The sequence below is a fragment of the Hetaerina americana genome, unplaced genomic scaffold (genome assembly GCF_022747635.1).
Source record: "Hetaerina americana unplaced genomic scaffold, ioHetAmer1.1.p SCAF_22, whole genome shotgun sequence".
NCBI lineage: Eukaryota > Metazoa > Arthropoda > Insecta > Odonata > Calopterygidae > Hetaerina > Hetaerina americana.
Window position 1 is genome coordinate 5,219,893 of NW_027286786.1, and position 25,682 is coordinate 5,245,574.

At 46.5% G+C, this 25,682-nt stretch overlaps 1 protein-coding gene across 1 annotated transcript in view; it reads right to left on the minus strand.

Moving 5' to 3' along the window:
* LOC139689296 (high-affinity choline transporter 1-like) overlaps window positions 1-25,682 on the minus strand; it is a 56,901-nt gene that overhangs the window by 24,652 nt on the left and 6,567 nt on the right. The window contains exons 2-4 of the mRNA XM_071586364.1: window positions 15,663-15,770; window positions 10,692-10,844; window positions 1,907-2,055 (exon numbers count right to left, since the gene is read on the minus strand). Of these exons, the coding sequence (XP_071442465.1) occupies window positions 1,907-2,055; window positions 10,692-10,844; window positions 15,663-15,770 (410 nt within the window). The remainder of the gene's footprint in view (window positions 1-1,906; window positions 2,056-10,691; window positions 10,845-15,662; window positions 15,771-25,682) is intronic.

A 25,682-nucleotide genomic window follows, 5' to 3' on the forward strand; every position in this document is an offset into this window, starting at 1 on the left:
TTTTCCTTTCTCCTTGGCAATTCATCGCAGACCTCCAGCAAAACCGACCACCAGCGACGTGAGAAAGGCATAACAATCAGCAAAACAATCTTCCTCCGAGGGACTTCACCCATTAACTTCATCATCACCACCTCTGCAATTCAAGGTCAAAGAAGACCAACGAAAGAACTGAAATAGCAGGGGTCATCATTTGCTTCACTACTCTTCTGCCGCTTCACGGAACGATGCCCCTTACTGACAATAACCACTTTTAATACTTATTTTATCTGTTGTACTTTTATTATACTTTTTACTTGTTTACTTATACTTTTGTTATACTTGCATTGTTCAAATATCTCTGTTTTTTAAAACAACAATTTGTAAATATCCATGTAAAATACCTATGCTGTATCAAATGTAAATATCCTGTATTTCATGTTTAACGGAGAAAAATGACCTTGCCGCTTGACGGACAAACGAGGGAAGGCCAAATGCCTCTAACAAATGTAATTCAACCTATGACGCTTCACGTTTTGGCCCCCTCTTGCACCGCCTCACGGTAAAACCTGTTTTTCCTTAAACGCGGTTTACTTAAGGCGGCCTGAGTGAGGTTTTTCCGGGTTCCCTCACTCCCTCGGGTGAATACCCGGCCAAATGCCACCCCGGAGCAATAGTCAAAAGCCAATGTTTTACACATGGCACCCTAAGCCACTCACTGCAATGCGACCGCATTTATATCACCTTAAACTTCCGTCTTTTCTCCGGCCCAAAGAGGCTTCGGCCTATAACGGGCGTTTGTCGAAACCAAACTATTTCATATTGTAAATATATTGTAAAACAACTTTTGGCAAATAAAAACCTTTAAAACTGAAAAACCGTGTCCCTCATCTTCGACCTGAAGACGCCGAATGCAACTTCGGCGAAACTGTTGTCAGCATCAAACGACGACGCGGTGAAACCCGACGATGCAGAATCCTTCAAACCACCGCCGCGAAAACCCTCGCAGCCATATGTACGTATACTTGGAAAAATATTTGGGATATTTTTTCCCACGAGGAATACCAATTTGTATCGAAGTACAATGTGCATATTCACTGATAGTCTCATGTTTCAATCCGGATCATGTCAATCGCATGTCTGAAGCGGTGTCTGTTCACTCCGCGATATTTCGTTCTCTTCAGTCATTACTTATGACGATGATGAAAATCTTCGTGCCAAACAGTTTAATTTTACTGGTGATGGTATCTTGAAAATAATGCCGTTCACTTTTCCAAATGCACTGCAATATAACGAATTGCTCGAATGAAAACACGGGGAGGGCTGCGTTTTTAAATATAAAAGACAACAGAAGTGAGGACCGCCATGGAAGTTGAATGGGGTAGGGTGGCCCTCGGGGGCGAGCCTCATAATCTGTGTCCCCTGAGCTCTGATTGGCCGTGGAAACGCGCCATTGGGGCGGGCTCTCTATGTTCTTTAAGATTTCCGGGAAAACTGATGCAGTGCCCAAGAAAGCGCACAGCTAGGGCACTTCCAATGGCTATCTGGAGCACTGAAGTCTGAGGGCCAGGGCATTGCATGTCCTTGAATAGTGTATCCCTAATGTGTACGGCGGAGGTGTTAGGGTACGCCGTTCAATTGATTTTAGTGTCGCCAGCTCCTTCTATGAGGGCAGTAATGGAGCTATGGCTGGCGATTGTTGTTCGCCTCAAATTGTCGCAAAATTATGAAACACGTGACCATTATTACGCCCCTTGTTTTCCCGTGGCACACTCGCCGGGCGTTGTTGGCCATTATTTGGGAGAGATTTCAAAATGAATGTGATTCACCCCAACAATTTTCGTGCGCATCAAAGGCTTTGTTTTAGGATTGACGGACGGTGTTTCGGTTCGCTCGAAGGGAGATGGTGCAGGGGGAGTAGTTAGCTCACCAGGCCGAAGGCGATGCACATCAGTTGGATGACGTCGGTGTAGGTGACTCCGTGGAAGCCTCCGGCCACGGTGTATGCGCCGGCGAACACAGCACTCAGAACCACGGACACCGTGTTGTCCAGCCCCAGGATGACCACGAGGGAGGATCCTGGCGGGGAGGTGAGGGGAAGGCCTTCACGAAACGCCTCGCCATTCCTCCCGACTGGAGGAGTGAGGCCTGGAGAAAAGACCCTCCCCGCCCTCCGTCCAGCAACCCCCCCTTCGCCTTCCTCCCGATGCGAAGGGCGCACTGCATCTCGACTGCATCTTGACTGCACGCGAGAGGCTACTTATACATTTGACTAGACATTTTTCAAATTTACAGCCAACTGTTTTCGGTGAGATAGTTACATCAAACGGGCCATTCAAAAACTGCAGCCAGGCCGTGAAAAAGAATGATTGTTAACTTAAGATGGAATTAAAAACTGGATTTAGCGTCGACAGAAAGAAAGTATATTGCAAAAAAATACCGGGAAGTAAGCCAATTATCATCAGATAGGGTAGGATGGATGACTGCAGTCAAACAATCTTAGGATTGAACGACCAATGAGGAGTGTCGACAGAAGGGAAAATAAGTTAAATTTCGTCATAAAATATACTTTCTGTATGGACATGGTGGATTGAATTCTAATTTAAATGAAGATGCGCAAAATATTCATCCACAAATCATTAGAAAATCATGGGTAGGTCTAATTGTGACAATTATAAATGTTTTCACGCACTTGATATTTAAAAAGTGTAGAAATGGAAAGTGTCAGGAGTTAGGAAAGCAAATGAAAGATGATATTCCTGATCCTAAATTGCGGAAATGTGCGTAGAATGTATTTTCTGTCTCTTTTTCGGTGCCAGAAATGGCTTGGGATTCAGAGCGCTTTGCATGCCTACGGGAGCATCGCCAAAGGTAGCGTTGCAGTCCGACGCACGGACATCATTTGTTGATGGTCAAGGAACACGTGCAAAATGTGACGGAGCTTCGATCAGGAAGGGAACACCCAATGACCGGGCGAAAGTGATCAGTGAAAGTGATCCCAGGGCAGTCCCCGGAACACCCAAACAAAACGTCAGGAGCCTCGATCATCCTGCTGCCGTTGCTTCCCACGTCACAAACACGAGAGAGTTGACCGATGGGCTCTCATGGCCGGAAGCAGGATCCTCGCGGCGGCAGACGATCGAGAGAATCGGCAGGTGGAAGGATGTGCGAGGGAGGGAGCGATTTGAATCGATACTGGCATAAAATATTATGGCAGCAAAGAAGTGAGGATGACCATAGACATTAATTAATTGGGGACATTACAAGTACTGAGGGGTATTGAAACATATCAGGTTTGAATGAAGGGAGCATCGATGGAGGGCGAGAGGTCAATAGGAAGACATAGCAAGGACCTGCCTTTGGAAGACGGTGATGGAGGCAACACAACCTGGGAGAGAACGCCTTGCCCCAACCCTCGATGAAATACGTCGGTCATCGTTATTTCCGATCAACATCACTAATATGGCGGGCTATTACCATTTGCGATATCATCAATAGATATATATATCGGGGATAGGGTGTACGGAATATTATTGGCCTATGGGCTCTTGGGGGGGAGGGGGGTAGCGAAATGGGGAGAACGATGCGGAGCGGGGGCGTCGAGATTCCGCGAAACTCAGTGGAATAGCAAATGCCATGGGATGGACGCGAAAGTAGAGTTGGAATGGTGCGGGAGGAGAAACCCCTTCACGCCACGTGGACTCGGCACATTTGCGCGGGGCCATCACACCCTCTCCCGTGATGCGTGCGCGTTCCCTTCCTCCAGGCAATCCCTGCTCATCAGGAAATGACGACTTTTGATCATTTCACCCCCCTCCCCCACGGGCGTGTCTCGCCAACGCGCGGATTGCGTTGGTTGGTGCTCCCTGTTCTGAGAGACAGTTGGATGCTGGGAGCGTTAACGCCTTACCTTAAGAGTAGGCCAATATCGGCGCTGGGTTTCTCTCCACCGCTGCCCAATCACCCGAAATCCTATCTCTACCAAATCACTCGTCTAAGTCTTGTGATTACCCAAATAATGCCCAATAGATGTCGGTCGCCTCTCCTTTCCTCTTCACTACTCTTACGCTCTTCCCTGGCCAGCCACGATCGCGTTATGATCGCCACGTCTATCAGGCACATTCAACAGGAAAAATACTCAATCACTTCTTACGTTATTAGCTATCTATTTCTACCAACAATAACTTGTAGGCATTTTGACCTGAAGAAGAACAAATATTGGTGATTCAGGTTTTACCTCAACGAATAATATTCGATTACTGGCCTGCCATATGCTTACTGCGCTTCATTCTACCTTTTTGTACATTACTACTGCCACTCTTCACTGGCTCTCTTCCCTTCCACTCTATATCACTTTATCTTCAACGCTCCAATAATCCTCGCTGTCCGCCCATCCTACCGCGTATGACCTTAAAATATCTATATCTCCATTTCCTCCCTGCTTTATATTATGTTTTCCCTGTTCTTAACATAGTAGCAACACCCTGTTGTAATTGGTTCGGTCCTATTCGGTATTTTATTTGCTGCTGCAATTGATTTCGCTTTGCAAGGATTACGCGAATGACGACCGTGAAAACCTTGCCTCCCCTGCTGCCGGGAGCAACACACGGACGATATGGGCCGAGTCCCGTAGTTGCCAGGACTCATTCTAGTAATCCTGTTCATCATGGTATTCTTGGTATGATAAATTGAGGTGGTTTCTCTTCGCATTCTTCAATATTGTTTTTAACGTGACACCATCTGTCAAATGGCCGCCCCACTGGGGTCAGCTGCCTCTGAGGAACAGAAGCTCCGCGGACTACCTTTCTTCTGGTTCCTCTCCTTCGACCTATCTGGCATGGGTGACCCTACCAGGAGCAATCGTCATTGCTCGCACCAGCACAGCTCTATTAGAATGCAGCAGCCCTTCATCAGATCATCAGAAGACACAGGCCCTTCCACCACTCCAAGGGCATATTACATAAGGAAGGCACACAAAGCGTCCTTTATCCGCCTTTAAAATTCTGAACGAAGTGAAGTCATCTCGAATTCTTATGACGGAATTCAACAACCTAAATGTATACTGATATTTCTACACATTGAGAATGTTTGATTGCGTTTTGAACAGAAGCTGATTTTAATGATGAGTGATTTTAATGATGAGAAATGCTTGACACTTAGAATAACAGCATATTAAAATAATTCATGTTTAACTGAAAATAAAATGTTTTTCGATTTGAATTTAGCAGTGAGCTTAAAAAATTAATTAATAATGTGGTGTCATTATCATTACATTCTTTAATGTTTCAAAAATATTTTTTGCTATGAGATGCATACGAAGTATGTCCGGTAGCTATGCAATATTTTATGAAGCATAGCCTATCGAGAACAATTATACCCAAGTCCCCTTTAACTTTTCAAAACAATCGGCAAATTCCTTTCAATCGAAACGGTCCTCAGCTGCCTCGTCCCAGCATTCTTCTCCGTCTCATCAGCATCAAGAATTTAGTGCTCTAGTTGCAGAGAACTTACTCCAAGGCGCAAAAGATGACGCACGTTTTCCAATAACCAACGATAAGTCTTGGGTGTACGGATTTGACCCTGAGACAAAAGATCAGCTATCCAAACAGTGGGTCGAAGATACAGATGAGAATACGACGAGGCAGCTGATTGCCATTCCGAAAAAGGGCTTAGCCGATTGCTTCGAAAAGGGAAACTAGGATAAGCACGTGAGGTCCCAAGGGGAGCACTGCGCAGGGGACTAACGCCTGACTGTTCTAAGTAGGGTATTTTTCTCCAAATAATGCATGGCTGCATCCTTTCCGGACTGACCTCGTACCCTGATTATGACACTAATTACAGCATACATCAACATCACTCAAAACTACCATGCTCACCAAATATATCGAATTAATTTTAAATAGATGCTTTCTATGGTTTATGGGATTATTACGCTGATTTAATATACGTGTATCTGAAGCCTTACATAAAAAGGACCGCGCGATATAGGCATTGGGCTAGCATTCTAGGTAGGTTTCAGGGACCTTCATATTTGCGTATTTTAAAGTAAATATAGCATATTTTGACATACTATCGTTTTCATTTCAGCTAATTTTAATCTTATCAAAGGAATAACACCAAGATATCGCTTGAGGATAATCGGCTGAAAAAATAACTAATCCTTTCCGAAGTGTTACTCTGTACAGGGTACAACCTAGCATAACTATGAAATTCTACTCGTTTTTAAAAACCGATAGAGCGAGAATTACGCGTTGAAATTACCATTATTTTTTAATAACGAATTAAAACTTAGCTTCCGTCTGACGCACACATAAAGCTAGGCACGCAATCAAAGGACCGCCCTCCCCTCCGCCGCGAGAAGAACCTCTCCGTCTCCAAACTCTCCCCCGCCACCCCCCGCCGAACACTTAAAGCCGAGTGGAGATTTCCTCCGCCGCAGTAGTTCTACTGACCGGAGGGCACGGGTTCGATTCCCGGGTATTTTTCTCTGGGCAGCTGCAGCTCCACCCAAGCTATGTGATTTTTCGGGTACCAGGTCTTCCTGGGAAACCATAACCGGCACAGGGAAAGGAACTGGCCCCCCTACCCTGATGTGTGAATTTCACACGCCGTATAGGGCTTAGTACTGGGTGAACTCTGCCAATACCTACCAAACCGACCTTCGGGTTGATTACTGTGTTTATGGTTTTTGTATATAATAGTATAATTTTTATGGGGGGCGACAAAAAGCAAAGATCATTTGCACCATTAGGAAATATTAGGACTATTAGGACTGCAACCTTGACGTGGTGGAAGGGCTTGTGCGTTCCAATGACCCCTAGAGCTGTGCTGGCGGGAGAAATAATAATTGCTCCTGGTAGGGTCACCCATGCCAGATAGGTCGAAGGTTAGGAGCCAGACGAAAGGTAGTCCACGCAGCGTCTGTTCCTCAGTGAGGCGGCTGCAATGGCGTCGGACCCCAGTGGGGCGGCCAGTAAGTGATGGTGTCACGTTGAAAACGCTATTGAGGAAGGCAACGGGAAACCACCTCAATTATCATTCCCAAGATAAATATGATGGCAACTAAAGAGATTTTGAATCCTGGCAACTACGGGGCTCGGCCCAATCGGCCGTGTTTCGTGCCCGGCAGCGGGGGAGGCAAGGCTTCCGCGATCGTCATCTCACGAAACCCTTGCATGGGAAAACCAGTAGCAGCAGGACAGAAGACGCAGCAGAAGAAGACCAAATTAGTTAGAATACGAACGGGGAATGTTAGGACAATGATGAGGACAGGGAAAATGGGGAATATTAAGCGAGAGATGGAAAGGGGAAATATAGATATTTTAGGTCTATGTGAAGTGAGATGGGAGGATAGCGGGGATTACTGGAGTGATAATTTTAGAATAATATACAGCGGCGGGAACGAGAGCCAACGAGGGGTTGCCATAGTATTAAATGAAAAGGTAGCAAGAAGCAACGGATAGATTATTACTAATAGAAATAAAAGCAGAACCGACGAACTTGGTTATTATCCAGGAATACATGCCACCGAGCAACCATAAGGAAGAAGAGGTCGATAGGATATACGATCAGTTAGAGGACATAATCGCGTGTGTTCCCGCAGGGAAATATTTGATAGTGATGGGGGATTGGAATACGACGGTAAGCGAAGGAAGAGAAGGTGATGAGATGGGGCACTACGGTTTAGGCACGAGGAAAGACCGCGGGGAGAAAGCCATCACCAACACTTGGTTTAGACACCACAAAAGACGCAGGTATAATTGGAAAACGCCAGGTGACTCAGAAAGGTATCAGCTAGATTATATCCTGGTTAGACACAGGTTTAGGAACAGCGTGATAAATTCGCACAGCTTTCCGGGAGCTGATGCGGACTCAGACCACAATTAAGTTTTTATGAAATGTAGCTTCCGTTTCAAAAAGATAAGGCAGGGGCGGTGGGTTAGAAAATGGAATGTAGAAGCATTACATGGTTTGAAAAGGAAGGAATACAAACAGACGGTAGAGGAAATCATGGAGGTTGGTAAAGAGCTATGTACTATCGAAGAAAAATGGGAAAGTTCCTAGACAAAGTTGTCTAAAGCCGCAAAAGATACTATTGGAACCGTTAAAGTTAAAAGGATTAGGAAACCATGGATCTCCGATGAGATGATTTCCAAGATGGATTAGAGGAGAAAATGGAAGAATGTAAATACAGAATTAGGCAAAATGAAGTACAAAGAATTGAACAATGAATTGAGGCGGGCAAAAAATAAAGCAAAAGAAGCATGGTGGAAGATGCAGTTCGAGGATATGGAAAGTCTTCAGAGGAAGGGTGATCGGTGCGCTGTGCAGCAAAGTTAAATCGTTATTGGGAAGTAAGAAAGGAAGAGCTATGCTAACAGTTAGAGATAAGGCGGGTAAGGTAATAGTTAACGCAGGAAAGATCCAAGAGAGATGGAAGGTGTATATAGAAGAACTGTATAGTAAAGAACTCAGACCAACAAAGTGAGACATTGAAAAAGAAAATGACGTAGAGGAAGACAGCTTAGGTCCAGGCATACTAGACAATGAGATAGAAAGGGCATTAAGGGAGATGAAACTAAATAAGGCCGTGGGGGTGGATAACATTCCCGTGGAACTTTTAAAATGCTTAGGAAAATGTGGGAGGAAGAAGCTATATGGGCTGATCCGTAGTATTTATGAGGAGGGAATCTGGCCGGAAGACTTTGTGAGATCAGTTTTAGTTCCTATTCCGAAAAAGGTATAGGCTACATCATGTGAGGGCTACAGGACAAAAAGTCTGATATCCCACGCAGCTAAGGTTGTTTTAAGGATCATAAACAAAAAGATAGAGAATAGGGCAAATGATTACTATGGGAATGATCAGTTTGGGTTTAGGAAGGGGAGAGATACGCGTGATGCCATTGCAGTAATAAGATTATTAATCGAGAGGAGTATAGAACTCAACCAGGAGGTATTTGCCTGTTTCGTAGATTTCGAAAAAGCGTTTGATAGAACGAATTGGGAAAAACTAATGAGTATATCGCAGAAAATAGGAATAGATTGGAGGGAAAGGGGGCTAATCCGCAACCTGTACATATCTCAGACTACTCAGGTGCGAGTGGGGAACGGGGAGTCCGGATGGGCAGTGTTAGGAAGAGGTGTAAGGCAGGGTTGCTCATTATCACCGTTGCTGTTCTACCCGTATGCAGAGGAAATGATCAAAGAGGCATGGGAAGAACTCGAGGTAGGAATGAAAGTGGGCGGGGAATTCGTAAAATCAGTTAGGTATGCTGATGATCAAGCTTTAGTTTGTCGGTCAGCCAAGGGTTTGCAAGCATTGCTGATTGAATTGGAAATTCAGTGCGACAGGCATGGGATGAGAATCAGTATTAATAAAAAAAGGTTATGCGATTTTCTAGAAAGAAAAAGACTAAGCTTAATGTTAAAATAGGAGGAAAAAAATTAGAGCTGGTAGAACGGTTTACGTATCTCGGAAATGTTTTGGACCAACACGGTCGAAGTAGTAGGGACGTAAGGGGAAGAATTGCGCTAGGCAAAGAGGCTTTCACAAGGAGGAGGGAGTTGATGACAGGGACGTTGAGTAAGGATGTTAAGAAAAGATTCGATAAAACTTGGTTATGGAGCGCAGCTATGTACGGCGAGGAAACGTGGTCATTGAAGCAGGAGGATAGACGTAGACTGGTGGCTTTTGAAATGTGGGTGTGGAGAAGAATGGAGAAGGTGAAATGGACAGAGAAGAAAACAAATGAGGGAGTACTTGGTATGGTGGGTGAAGAGAGGGGTTTGTTGGGAGAAATCCTATGTAGGCAGGAAAAGTGGATGAAGGGGTTATTGAACGGCAGTGGGTTGTTGAAGACTGTAATGGAGGGGAGAATGTTAGGGAAACGAGGAAAGGGAAGGAACAGGATAGGAATATTGGACGGAATGAAGGGAGGAAGAGAGTACTCAGAGCTGAAGAGGGACCTGATGTAGAGTTGGATGTTGTTTTTTGCTAGTTGTCGTAAATTATTTAATTATCAATTATGTCCATCCAAAAACCTACCTTAACCGGTGGATTACCTAATTATATATATATAGGATCCATTGTTTGGCGCATTTTGGGCGCGACCACCGGCAAGAGTCGGGACCCAATGGCCCTCGTTTGAACCATCCTCAGGTGTCGGTGGCTTGAAATTGAATAAATGCGCCCTTTGAAATCAATTGCAATAGTCATACTACGTATTTAATTTCCAAAAAAGGATGGCTGTGTCCCTCTCGCTTGCTTGTTCCTTGGCGACGCCTGTACACCCGCGGCTCCAATTCCGATGGTGTAACACCCCTTCGTGTCCCTGCCCCCCTCTCGCCTTACGACGGCTCCTTACTGTAGGGTGGTGTTGGGCGGTGGCTCTTGGGGAAGCAACCCGCTCCCGGGGGCATTCGCTCTATCAGGGACGGGCGGGTCATTTTAGAAAGAGGAAAGCTCTTTGCGGGATGGTTGGAGAGAAGCGTTAGCCTCCTCCTAGCTCTAAATTAGAAGCCGTCGGCATTTGGCTGCTCTCAACGACAGGCGCCCACGGATCCAACAGTTTAATTTCCAATCCGACAGACGGCGTATTCCTCTGGAAGTGCTCTCCAGGAAGCACCCCAAGCGCCCCATCGGGGTACCACTGGAGAGTCCAGTCGCAGCCAGGATTCGATCCCGGGTCTAGCACGCAGGAGTGGAGGGGGCTTACCGAGGGCGTTGAGGATGGAGGCGCACCAGAAGACGTCGCCGCAGAGCGCCGGGATGAAGAGGAGTCCACCCACGCGGCTGCCGTACTTCTCCTGGAACGGGTCCAGCATCGTCACGTAGCGCGCCTTCCGCATCCGCCCGGTGAAGATCATGCCTACGGAAGACGAAAGGGCGGCCGTGGAGGGACGTGCGGCCCGCGCTCGTGTTGCATGCGCGGGGGGCGCTTTAATTCCCCCGTGCGAGTGACGCTTTGCCTCATTCCATCGGCTGATCTCGTTCGGTCGTGGCGGGGCGCGACCTTTTGCGAACGCCGCTCCCCACGGACGGCATCGCTCGCCAATCGATGCAAGACGAGTCCACACCGCCGCGAATCACAAACAAATGCACGCGGCCGTCCGCAATGACGCATTTGGCGCTTGCGTTTTCTTCGGTCGGCCAAGGCGCTCGATGTGGGGTGGGGCGCCCTCCACGGCATCTGTTCCATCGTCACCGTCAGATAAGGGATATCCACGCTTCGGGGGCGGCGGGAGGGGGAAGAGGGGGTCAAGGGCCCACGGAGGGCCGCGGTGAAGGTCCATCTTCCCGGATCGGACCCGAGACGTCGCCCCGGACACCGGGTGAGGAAATCAGTCAGGGGCGCTGGACGCCTAACCACGCGGCCACGCCCCTTCATCTCGTTTGCAGGGCCCTTACCCCAAGTAAGCCGGGTGGGACCCCGGGGCAACGCCATCCTAAACTCCCCCTAGCGAGAACACGAAAATTTTAGCTGCTATGGTGATTGATGATCGTGGCCGAGTAAAGCGGCGACCGAGGAGAAAGCGAAGCCTGATCGTTTGATGTCTTCGGAAACCTGTAATATCGAGTTTCCTTAAATGCTCTGATGGCGGAGGAAGGGAGGAAACTCCCTTTGCCCGCCCGTTAATCACACCATTCCCTTTCACGAATGCACTCCCTGCTCCCTCGTAAAATCCCGGGCCCCGGTTCTTCATCCCACCACTTCCTCTCGCTTGATTAATCTGGACGCAGGTATGTGAAGCACCCTCCTCCCTGCGGCAGAGCTCGTCCAAATTGCATCATAGGGCCAAGTTCATTGTGAGAACAGGGTTCAAGGATGCCGTTTGCATCAACTATCCTTTCTCATGAGGCGTCCTTATCTTCTGCTTTTGGTGGAGCCCCTCTTGGCCATTGCTTTTCAATGCCATGCTGAGCGCGTCTACAGCTGTGCCTTCTTCCTCCTCATCATTAAAAGCACGGCTGGCTTGTGCCGTCCTCCCGGCGTCCAATTTGAATGAACGCTATTTCAAGATGTCACCTCACTTGGTTCAACTGTGATCCTTACAGTTGCGATTCGTTGGGACGCTTCGTAGTTCTACTTCGGGAGGACGTTGTGATAGCAAACTGGGTTTGAAGCGGACTTGCTACCATTGAGCAGCAGCACTGCTTCGACACTTCTTTCTGATGAGTCAATGAAGTCTCCACTCGAACGCATATCAGTCCATATCGAAGAGTGGCATCAGTCGGAATGGCATCACAACACTACGCACTAAGGCATCACCTTAGTGCGTAGTGTTGTGATGCCATGAAAATGCCACCTTGAAAATGGACACCATGAATTCCTAATCTCTATTCCGTATCCTCGGATGTTTGCTTTTGAAACCAGAAAGTGGTTTCCGAAGCAAGCAAGGTAAACCTATAGCCTGACAGTTCTGCAGTCTCAAGCAACGCAGTCAAGCCCTTCACTGAAAACCAGTCCTTTAGCTCACACCGCCAAAAGATGCCCTGATTTCTACTGCAGAAGGTATTTTGAGACTCCTCATCGGACTCAAGGTTCCATATTTCAAAATCAGCTGGTATATTATCTAGTGTCCACGGTCACAAAGATGAACTTGGTACTCGAGAGAATAGATAGGTGACGAGTGACAGATAGGGCCCGGGATCGATTTCGGTTGACGAAATCGTGAACGTTCCGTTTCACCCATGATGAGTGATTTTTCCCTCGGTAACCTCCGCAGACGGCACAGTAAAAGGAGTTCGATCCCTCATCACCTTGATGTGTGCATTCATGGGACTTCCTATTAGCTATGCTCAAACCAACCTCGGCGCCATTTGCCGAGGTTCGTTGTTGCGTGTGGTGAGAAAGGCTCACATTTGCCCGCGCCGTGATGTACTACATGAATCATAAGAGGACTGTCCAGAAAACAACCTCAATTTGCGTGTAGCGTGAGCATTTGTGAATAGTCGCTGAACTGACTCACACAGTAGACCACTACACTTCGAGCTACAGTGGTTGGAACGTTGCGCCGCTTTGCCAACAGTAGCGAGTCAAAATGAACAATACGATTGATATTCCCGCCAAATGTACAATCTGTTCAGTGATGATGTTTCTATTGATGAAACAAATTCAACGCTGGTGACATTCGTGGGGAAACGTGTGCTATGTACGGACCAAATGTGATGAGAGACGAGAGTTGAGTATTTCAGTATTGTCGTTCGTTGAAGAGTGAAAACAAATGTCAATGATGACGACAAAAGTGGCCGCCCGTCTGTGGTGTTGAACAGTTAACTGCATCTGAAAATTGACGAAAAGTTAGTGAATACCAACATTTTACGTCATCTAAAACCTTCAGAAATTTTTCCACAGATTTCTACAACTCTGTTGCATTAGAACACGACTGAAAAGTTAGGCTAGGCTAACTTTTCAGTGGTGGTAGGCTACATGTTTTGGCTCGTCTAGACGTCGAGGAACATTGAGTTTCCGTGTCGTCGGTTTCTCAGGCGGCGGAATTTAATGCTGAAGGAATTTGAAAACGATTTCTGAGATATGACAGATGTTTAAATCTGTTTGGCGAATGTAAATAAAAATAGTAGAGATGTACATTGTTTTGAGATGAAAAAATAAATTTTCTCTACCTATGTGTTCCAGTGTAATTTTATAGCTTAACGGAGGTTACTTTCTGGACTGGCCTCGTTGACAGGAGGTTCTGGAGGATAGCTGCTCATATTTTTCACTCTATATCCTTCTCTAATGCTAGTAGAGCATAAGAATGTTAGAATCGTCACATATATTTTGGGCTCTCTTCAGATCATAAATACCCCAAAATGGAAAGGCTTTCTCTTCCCATTTTCACCGTTTTCGCAGTTATTATCCAGTACACTTAATGTTCTGCCCGAGTTGCCTTGGTCACCAAGTTTTACACCGAAGCCATCGTGGAATATTTTTAGGCAATTACAAAATATTTATTTTGTAGTTGTGTCCATCTATAAACCTACCATAACCGTTAGATTACCTTATATATATATATATATACTGTGATGACCCTATTTCGATTTATTATTTTGAATTCCTAAAACATGAAACGAAACTTACTTTATGAATAATATCACCACTTCACGCGATGCCCTTGGTTCAGTTCTCTCTTGTTTCTCGCGGGAAAACATAAACACGAAGTATTGCTGAGGGGTCTTCCTTAAAATACACAAGACCAAGTTCAACCGCTTCAACCCCTGCTCTTCTTAATGCCTGCAATATGAAAAACTTCCCCACCTCTAGTCCTCCGTATAACGTAATTCGGCGCTATCAATAGTGATACCAAACAAAAGCCTTTTTATAAAACATAGGAAAAAACGTATTTGGTTTTGACCGAAGCATATTTCCCTATGATTTCACGAGGATCATTACTGAAAACGTACTTTCTCTTTAGAAAAGAAAACTTTTTCAATTTTATAGAAAACAGAATTGGAGATATAGAATGGTGAAAACAAGCAAATATCTTTTAACAGGTTGACAAATGCTTCAAATTGGTTTGATAATACAGTTTCATCGCTGAGCAATGGGAACAAAATGACCTCTTGAGATCAAAAAATTTTTTCTCCTTTGAAAATGGCTGAAAAATGCAATAATAAGACTAGCGTCATAATCCCCCCTGACCCTCCCTGGACACACACCCCGTAACATAGGCGATGGGTATGGGCGCACCCCCACAAGCCCTAGGTAATTGATTATCACCCCCAGAGAAGGGAGCACCCATTTTATGGCAGCATTGTTTACCACTCCATCGGCCTCGGATTCCTAAGTGCTAACGGAGGCTTAAGGGTGCAGGGGGACAGTGGTGAGTATTCGCCTTTCCTGGCGTTTTTTCAGCTTTCCCGACGAATGTCTTGCCCTGGAATCCTTTCCTGCGATTGCCACGTAGAGATAATCAAACGAATGCCCACATACACGTGCATTCTATGTATTTCCTGGGCGAGGGCCCCGTGGCTCGGAGGGGCACACTGCCCCTTGCTCCGCCCGGGGCCATTCCCCCTCGGTCTGACCCACCCGCTTACAAGCACGTGGCCCACTGAAAGCTGCAGGAATATCCGCAGAACGAAAAGAAGCACTGCATTCATCTACACAATGGCCTCTCTGCATCTACAAAATACCCCGCGTGCTAACAGAGGGTTTCAGGAAACCAGCCCTGGAAATAAATCCTACAATAGAACGGGAGAGTAAACAGTCCGTGAAGTAAGATTGTTCGGGCATCCGTTTGTTTTTCCCAGCAGTCGATGTACTCGGGATGTGCATATAATCTGGTGGCGTGTCGCATCCGCGGACATAATGGGGCAGCACCCTTCATGATGGATGCATGGTGGATATAACGGGCATTAAAAAATTTTTACAATCATTCTGTGGGAAAAACGATGGCATATTCCATGAATCCCTTAGAATTGAGCGCGGGTCCTCCGGTGTCAGTAGACCGACGCTCTTCCCCCTGGACTGCCACGCCCCTCGAATGGGGAAATGTTCGGAGCCACTCTTTGGCATTGCTACGGGAGAAGGTGAGGAGTGTGCCGGAGGACTCGGGATGGGAGTCGGTGTTCCAGTGAGTGAGTGACCTCGTGCCAACTCGAGGCTGGTGTCCGTTCTCCCTCCCCGCCCCCGGCCTCCCTCTCCGGCGCACATCCGCCCCCGCGCCTGCGGTGCACTACTCACCAGCGAGGAGGCTGAGGCTGTATCCGACGGGGACCTGGCACCACACCGCACCCTTGGTGAACAAGATCTCCGCGGCTCCGTTGATGTACCCTCCGCCCACCCACGTCGCTGTCAGGCGAGAGAGAGAAGTATGCCATTGGTGGTATTATGGACCAATCGGTTGCTCGCTCGATCCGCGCCCCCTCCCCTTCGACTTGAAGCCGCGACTGCGGATTATATCTTAACTGATCGAGCGCAACATTTGGTGCGATCCCTAAGTATTTTACCCCACGATTCAAAGTAGATTTACGATTTTATCTTGGTTAGAGGTAGAAAAGTTTCATAACCATAAGATTATGATAGGAAATATAATCATTATTAACGGAAAATACAAAGGAAACATTTGTCAATGAAGTGGAGGCGTGAAAGAAAGTCCTCGAAACACTTGGTGAAAAATAATCTTGAAGAAAAACTGTTAGATTTTATGTACAAATTATATTATGCCATATATTCTATTGTTTCAGGCTTCACTTCGTGGAAGTATTTAATATCCATACTAACAAGAAAGACTCGTACTTTTTACGTAAATCTGTGGAAAAATACGAGTCTTTCTTGTTAGCATGTATATTATGCCAAATAAATGTTTCCTCCGATGAAACAACAAACCAGTAGCATTAGTAGCAGTGGCTTAAGGGGAGGTGACCGACAGCTGGGGTCATTTTCGCCATTAGGGGTGGATAGGGATGGAAGAAGGGTGGAGAGAGACTCGGCGTCGGCATTAGCCTACTCTTAACGAGAGGCACCGAGGGGCCACACAGCTTAACATCCCATCCGACAGACGGCGTACTCACTCAAATTACCCTCCACTAAGTACCTCAAGTAGGGATCGGGATACCACTGAAAATCTATCTGCCACCTCCGAGATTCGAAACCGGGCCCTCTAGTTGGGAAGCCAATACTCTAGCCACCGCAACATCCCGATCCCCGAACAACAAACCAGCTAGTTACACAAATCGTTGAGGACAGACACACTGAATACATTGATTGACAGACCTTAATGCTGAAAATGTAAGCTCACAGGAGAAATACATTCGTTTGCCCCCCCTGAATAAATACAGCCCGGCGATGCCCCACTAATGGAGGTTACTTTTATTAGTGTACTCATGGATGCACAATCGACATGCAGCTGGGACGAATCGAGGTTGGGACGAGGCGTGGTCGACGGATGCCGCACTTAGGCCTTCGCCTTCGAAGGCCTTCCGGAAAGAAGAACTCCCTGCGCAAAGAAGTCGAATGAAATCAATAGGCCACAAGGGTGTCCAGTGGCCTAGTATGAAGCAATTGCTGCCTGTCGACCACGGCGAATCGATGATTCCGACTCCTCCCCCCCCCCCCATTCCCCATTTTTGATCGCTCAGGACGGCGAGGGGATCGAAGCCGCCCTCAGAGTAACCCAGCGCAGCAAGTCATTTTGGGTCCGGTTAAATCACGCGTTAAAACATTCGTCCAATTCTTCGTTTACGTCCATTCCATTCTATAGCCTTTCCACGTAGAGAGGTAATCGCCCCCCCCCGGTGTCTGTTGCCAATAGGCGGAGTGATATTTCCGCATGCGAATGAAAAAGTTGTACCTGGACATGCACCTTAGACCCAATTCTCAAGCTGCACTTGGATCGACCGACAGAAATGCCATTGCCATCATTGCGTTTTTATTTGCGAATGCCAAAGTATTAACCGAGGTCTTCCTTGTCTTTTTAATTGTTCATAGTTGATGTGCCTTCCGGTTTTTTTTGTCTTCGCCGCACGGAACAGAAAGTGTCCATTGCGCTGTGATTCCGAGTAGCCACGTGGGTGTGTCCATGGCGCGCAATCTCGTCAATGAGCACGAAGGAATAATTAAAAGAAAGATATGATGCGCTAAATCAACTTTGATCCATAATGAAGATTTCCTGGAGTCGGAGCGGTGCCTGGGGGGCATTCTCAACTCAAGTGACTTCAGAAATGAGAACGCGAAGTTTGGCGCAGATTGCCGAGAATAAAGGACGCGCGCATTGCGGGCATACGGCCTCGCGTGAGGCCGAAAAGTACTCCCTGAAAATGTTGGGTGGATCGGTGATCTAATGATGAAAGGCGATTTCCTTCCTTCTTTAAATTTGACCTCGAGCTATTTAAAAACGTCTAATTCAATAATTCCAAATCCATCCTAGAAGGCTTGCTTTGCAGGTGGGAAGGTAGCTCGGCCTCACCCCTGGGTTATGAAGCAGACTTTATTGCAATTTCGCAGTCGTGTGAAATCTAGCATCGGCCATCAGTTCGTTCATCGATAGGCATCGGGTGAGGATATGAGTGGTCGAAAGTGGTCCGTTTCTCTTACTCCGCAGGAAACTCGTTCCCCTTTGTGAGTGACCCCCCCCCCTCTCATACACCCACGCCCCCCTTGCCCTTTCCTCAATCGACGGTTGATGGGATAATGGGTGGGCGACTCGCTAGGCCCCGACCCCCCGCCCCCCCCCCCGGCCGTACACTCGTTCCACTCATTCGTGCGGAGGGCGCTGTTCTGAGATTCGGTCGCCACACGAGCGACGCTTGGGAAGCGGACGTAATTCGCCAGCCTGCTATGCCAGGATTGGGCAGTGATTACTTTGTCGACGGTTTTCATTGTCCCTTGAATCATTTAAGGAGAATCACAGCAGCATCGGACGCTGCACAATAATCGGCCAATCATGACCTTGGGTTCAAACCACTTGCACAGCGACGGTCGCGGAAGAGGAAGCTTGAGGTATGTTAATGACGCTGATTTACACGAGGCTGGTTCAGCTCGTCGCTTCCCACGTCACGTATATTAGCTCCAAATATTGGTGAGAATAGTAAATAAATGCAAACCTAAAAGAACTTCCTGTATGTAACTGCAATAGCTTGTTACGAGAGGTTTATTAAAATGATTACAAATTGATCATTCAAAATTACCTTTGAATCGGCCGCGTGCTGCGTGTTATCAGATAATCGTAATATACTACTAATGACCCCACCCTCCAATTATGATTGATGAAGGTACCGAGGTCGACTCGTAAGTACCCCGCGATCCACCGAAAGGGTGTGTGGCGGGGGATGTAAGCACGAGGTGGGAGGGGTGAGATACAAGATAGATAGATAGAGGTATTTATTTGGGCGAAATTGAGACCTAATGGTCCCTTGTTCAAGGGAGAATATGGGAGAGGAAGGGAAAAGAGAAAAAGATTCAGTAAAAAACTATCAAACAACGTGCAAATGTGCAGAAATACTGGAGGGAGACTTAATTCAAGACTTAATTTCACCTGATGAATTAGTCAACTGTTATTTGAAAAACGGGAATGAAAGCGAACCACGCCCATTTAAAAGACACGCCTCCACCATAGCGAAGACACGTTACACAGGATTGAAAAGGGAGAAGGGGAAATTATACTATTACGTGCAAGTGTAACTCGTGGTGTCCGCCCCTAAAGTCGCAGGTAGGGACTATCATTACTTCGGCGATAGAAATACTATTATGTATGAAGTTCATTCCAAACCATATTCTTGTAATGCGCCCTGATCACTCCCTAAAGCTCAATGTGGGGCATTCACCGAGAAAGGTTGTCATTCGTTAGCACCAGTGCCCCCCCCTCCCAACCCCGCCCCCAAATGCGTGAGTTCCACCCCCAGCCATGTTCGGAGCATAAATAGTTCCTCACCCGCCCATTGGGCCAATCTGCGGGTCGATTACTGCGGTTTTATTGTGATGGGTGCCCAAAAACAGATCACAAATCATCTAAACGCCCTTCCTTGATTCGTTCAGTGTCGAGGTCAATAGATCGTTATCGTAAATAGTAAAGGGATCATTTATTCTCTTTGCATACATATACATACATTACATATAGCTGTAATACACTCACTGCCAATTCTACGCAAATTTATGTGATTTACAATGTACAATTATTATTTGTGTTATTCATACGAAGATTTCGCAAGAATTCCTATTTCCCACGTATTGATGCAACCTCCAAAGCGAGGCACATCTTATAACATCAATCCTTAAACCAATTCCGAGCAGCGCGGTTACATTTAGCAATCCATTTGCCCGAAGGCCATTGATTACGTAAATCGAGGAGCAGCTATATTCACCGCGTTCAAGTTTTCTACGCAATGCCCGTTCAAAATATTTCTCAATATTCACCATTTTATGAGTTTTTAATTGTCCCGTTGAAATTCGACGCACGTTCGATGGTCATTCAATTGCCATATCCATTCAAGTTGTTTTGTGCGTGGAATTTCAATTGTTCCAACGATTAGTAATGGGAGACAAATCCTTCCATCTTTTCCATTGAATCACTATTATTGACCCGAAGGCACGAATCACGACCCAGGGTGCAGTAAACCTCCGTTTATCACTTCAGGGTCTTTCGCGAGTGGGGTCGTTGGTTTCATCGGACCCATCCCTTCCCCAAGTGGAACACGCGCCTTTTCCATAATTAGCAAACTTTTGGATAATAAGGCAGTCGCCTTGCGGTACACGGCGCCATCTGGTGGAAGCCTGTTGAAAGTTAGGCCATCGAAGTACAAAGCCACAGACCCCAGGATCGTTTTGCAGAAATGCTTCCCGCTCTTTCTGGAATGTGTGCCTCCTGCATTGGCATTGCAATTCCCTGAACCCTCTCGCTACATTCAAACGCCCTTCATTATTTCAGAAAGGGTTCTCTTAGACGTAAGGGTGGCTCGCGGGGCCCGATCGCTCTCAGGAGAATCTTTCGACGGTTGGTACGAGGTGGATGGTTCAATGCCGGTGGCACTCTCACCGAGTTTGAGCGGCGCCAGACAAGAGGGGGTGCAAATTGTGGAGTTGGGGGAGGGAGGGAGGGAGGGATGTGGTGCGGTGGAAGGGGAGGAAGTGGGAGAGAGAGAGAGAGAAGGTATTTGAGGGAGGTTCAAAGGGAAAGGAGAGGGATGCAAAGCATTTGGAGGGAAAGGCCATCGGGCAAAGAATTACTCCAGAGTGACTGCGCGGCAGATGGCGGGGATGGCGGCAGATCGCTTCATCTTTATGCACAGCAGGTTGAGAATAAAAAAATGAAATTGTTTCCCTAAATGTATCGGGAAACCATAATACCCATCATCTATCCTGAAACTATAATTTTAACGCGGCATCGCCATTATGGGCTTCATGTTTGTGACGGAGAATGCCAAAATAAAACCTTGTGGATGCACATACAGGGTCGCACCCAAAAGAGGTAGGACTGCTTTTTCTACAAGAATTTTATTGACGATATGCTTACATCGACTTAATAATCTTCAAAGTATGCTCCTTGAGCTGCTACACACTTAGTATAACGTTGCTCCCATTCCCCGTACGCACGCTGGAAATTTTCTTTGGGGATGCCGTTGATGACCCTCGTCGAAGCCTCTTGAACGGCCTTTATCGAGTCAAAACGTCGCCCCTTGAGCTGTCTTTTCATCAGGGGGAAGAAGAAGAAGTCCGGTGGTGCCAGATCAGGAGAAAAGGGCGGGTGCGGCAACGTGGCAACGCCGTATTTGGCAAGGAGCTGTCTGACGACGAACGCGCCATGGCACGGCGCGTTGTCATGATGAAGCACCCAGCTGTTTGCGATGGCCGGTCGGACTCAAATCCTGTGAAATAATGCGTTGGACGTTGGATTCAGAAAGACCCAACTGATCCGCAATTTCTTCACTGGTTAAGCGTTGTTCTGTGTTCAGCAGTGTCCTCACTCTGTCCACATTCGTGTCGGTTCTTGCCGTCGACGGCCGTCCGGAGCGATGGTCGTCTTCAACGAGCTCCCTAACCTCTTTAAACAACTTGTGCCACTCAAATACTGTGGAACGGCTTAAGGCAGTGTCCCCATAAGCCTGCTTGATCATATCGAGGGTCTCAGTTGCCGTCTTCCCGAGTTTCGCACAAAACTTCACGGAATAACGTTGCTCTAAATTCAGATTCATTTTGTTTTTCGACACGGACAGAAAACTTGCTTCACTGAAAACGGTGTCCTCACCCAACGACAGCCCGCAGGCGCCTGAGGTTGGTGTTGGTCTGTTGCTAAGAGCCCCCTCCAACTTACTCTGCCAGGCAGACCCCCCTCCACCGCTCCGTTCACGCCGGAGAAAATCAGTCCTACCACTTTTGGGTGCACCCCTGTATGTATAAAATAAACTTTAATGCGCTCGAGGTTTTGCAGCGGTAAAGCATCATCAGGTGAAACCTCGAGCGGATTAAAGTTTATTTTACACATATGTGGATCCACAAAGTTTTATTTTGGCATTATTCATCGTGGGACGAATCTGCTGAGTTTCGTCCGAAATGTTTATTATTTCATGCTTGTGGTGTTAGAAACGGAGGATAATAATCTTTCGCCGCACTAAAAAGCTTCCCTTGTCCTTGAAGCGCTATTCAGGAGCTCTGGAAATCCCGAGTACCGCGAAGAGACCCCTTTACTCACATGAAAACATTTAACGAATTTACAAATTCAAGTTTATTGCCAGCATGGATGTATTATATTTAAAAGGTGCATTGCATTTGTGGGCGAGAAGACAAGATGCCTTACCTTAATCGAGCTGGCTGCTGACCGAATGGACCTGGCTAAGGAAGCGTTACTCCCTCCGACACAATTCGTATCGCGCACCATAACTTGAACTCCCCGGTATACAAATCTACCTGATGACCACAATAGCCATTTGCAATAATTACTATTTGTTGACCGATGGCCCGTCACCCTCCGCCCCTCGTGAGGGTAATATATATATATATATATATATATATATATATATATATATATATATATATATATATATATATATATATATATATATATATATATATATATATATATTATATATATATATATATATGTTTTTGTGTGCCCCGGGATGTCTTCGAAGAATGCCCATCGAAGCAGAGACGAAGCGTCGTCGAAGAGAAGAAGACGCATTTCGGTGTCGCGGCCCTTCCTGACTCCCATGGCAGCGGTCCAGGCACACATTCCACGACATTCACATCAATTCATGTAAATTTTTCGGACCGAACCGTTTCGGATTCCTGCGCTCGGACTCGTTCCCCCGAAGGTGAGCGAGGTGCCTTCGGCGACGTTACCTCCGGAACGATCACATTGAGCGTGTCACGCGGACTGATGGCAGAAAACCGAGCGAACGGATGAGGGCCGCTAATTATCATAGCGGACACATCGGTAATTCCTTCCCACTGCACTCACAGAAATTAATCCGGGAAAGATGATTGTCGTGATTGGTGGCTGCTTATTTATGGACAATGCTTTGCGACTTGTTGTAATGAGCGCACACTACACTAAGCGAATATTAAATGAAGAGTGTTCACGAAGCCCGCGGAGTGGCGGCTTGATTCCCTCCGAACGGATCCCATTAGAGTGATGCAATTGCATTTCAGGCTTACCAGAGCGCCTGTATATACTACCTTGATCAAAAATTTCCCGGAATTTATTCAGAAAATTAAAAATACAAGTTTATTCATCTAAATCTATATTGTCCCCTTCAAAGTAATCCCCATCGACTGCAACACACTTATGCCAGCGCTTGATCCAATCCTCGAAACATTTTTTATATTCGGTTTTCGGTATGTCCATCAGTGCTTCCTGCGATTTTTCCATTACTTCCTCTCGGCTGCTAAAACGCGTTCCCCGTAATGGTTTTTTAACTCGATTGAACAGAAAGAAGTCACAGGGAGCCAAATCAGGTGAATTCGGTGGCTGTTGGATGGTATTTGTTGCATTTTTCGTCAAAAAATTACGAATAATGATAGCACTGTGCGACGGTGCGTTATCATGGTGCAAAATCCACGAGTTTTCTGCCCACATTTCTGGTCTCTTTCGGCGAATTGCTTCACGCAAACGTCTCATAACGCCCAAATAATACTCTTTGTTTACTGTCTGGCCTTCTGGCAAAAATTCATGATGCACTACACCGTTGTAATCCATGAAAACCGTCAGCATTGCCTTCTTTTTTGACTGAAAACGACGTGGTTTTTTTGGTCTCGGCTAATTTGGTGAACGCCATTCACTTGCCTGATGTCTGGATTGCGTGTCGTACTCATAAACCCACGTCTCGTCTCCAGTAATGATCCTTTTGATGAATGTGGGATCGGATTCAGCCTCGCAAATCATGTCTTTTGCGACGTCAACACGGTCTCTTTTTTGCATGAAATTGAGGTATTTTGGCACCAACTTTGCTGCTACACGACGGAAACCCAAATCATTAACCACAATGTCTTGGGCGGATCCATAGGCAATGTTCAAGTCCTCCGCTATTTCTCTGATGGTTAATTTGCGGTTATTGACCAACATTTCTTTTACTTTATCAATTTTTTCACCGACTTTCGATGTCGATGGTCTGCCACTGCGTCCATCATCTTCGATTGACTCACGACCACTTCTGAACCGCTCGTGCCACTGGTAAACGACCGTTTTTTTTAGAGAATCGTTGCCGAAACACTTTTCCAACATTTCCAACGTCCGTGCGCCACTAAATCCGTTTTTTACGCAAAATTTAATACAAGTTCGTTGTTGCAAATTTAAATCCATTTCTGAAATTGTAAAAAATCGCCAACACACACAGAGATAGATGTACTATTGGCCACGTAACTTTTGCAAATGTCAAGTTATGACACTAAGATTTAAAGGGAATATCAACAACAGATGTACCAATTTAACAAAAAAACAGAACTAAAATCGGAACGATGGGAGCGCCACACGGTGGTTATTCCGGGAACTTTTTGATCAAGGTAGTACATGCATATATATCCCTCCCCGGAATACAACCTTGACGTATTGGAAGGGCTTGTGCGTTCCGATGACACCTAGAGCTGTGCTGGCGGGAGGAATAATAATTGCTCCTGGTAGGGTCACCCATGCCAGATAGGTCGAAGGTTAGGAGCCAGACGAAAGGTAGTCCACGCAGCGTCTGTTCCTCAGTGAGGCGGCTGCAATGGCGTCTGACCCCAGTGGTCTGTAACTGATTGTGTCACCGCAAAAACACTATTGAGGAAGGCAACGGGAAACCACCTCAATTATCATTCCCAAGATAAATATGATGGTCACTAAAGAGATTTTGAATCCTGGCAACTACGGGGCTCGGTCCAATCGGCCGTGTTTCGTGCATGGCAGCGGGGGAGGCAAGGCTTCCGCGATCGTCATCCCACGAAACCCTTGCATGGGAAAACTAGTAGCAGCAGGACAGAAGACGCAGGAGAAAAAGACCACATTAGTTAGAATACGAACGGGGAATGTTAGGACAATGATGAGGACAGGGAAATTGGGGAAAATTAAGCGAGAGATGGAAAGGGGAAAAATAGATATTTTAGGCCTAAGCGAGGTGAGAACGAAAGATAGCGGGGATTACTGGAGTGATAAGTATGGAATAATATACAGCGGCGGGGACGAGAGCCAACGAGGGGTTGCCATAGTATTAAATGAAGAGGTAGGGAGAAGCGTAGTCAACATAGAGCAGGTAACGGATAGAATACTACTAGTAGAGATAAAAGCAGAACCGACGAACTTGGTTATTATTCAGGTACACATGCCACCAAGGATCCATAAGAAAGAAGAGGTCGATAGGATATACGATCAGTTAGAGGACATAATCGCGTGTATTCCGACAGGGAAACATTTGATAGTGATGGGGGATTGGAATGCGACGGTAGGCGAAGGAAGAGATGGTGATGAGGTGGGGGATTACGGTTTAGGCACGAGGAATGACCGCGGAGAGAAAGTAGTTGGGCTCTGCAGGAGACAGGGGTTAGTCATCACCAACACTTGGTTTGGACACCAAAAAAGATGCAGTTATGCATGGAAAATGCCAGGTGACTCAGAAAGGTATTAGATATATTATATCCTGGTTAGACTCAGGTTTAGGAGCGGTGTGATAAATTCGCTCAGCTCAGATACGGACATTATTTGCTATCATCCTTCCGACACGCTTCCCATCCAGTCCACGTGACCAGTCAGAAGGCATAATACATTGAATTCTGACTGGTCACGTGGATTGGAAGGGA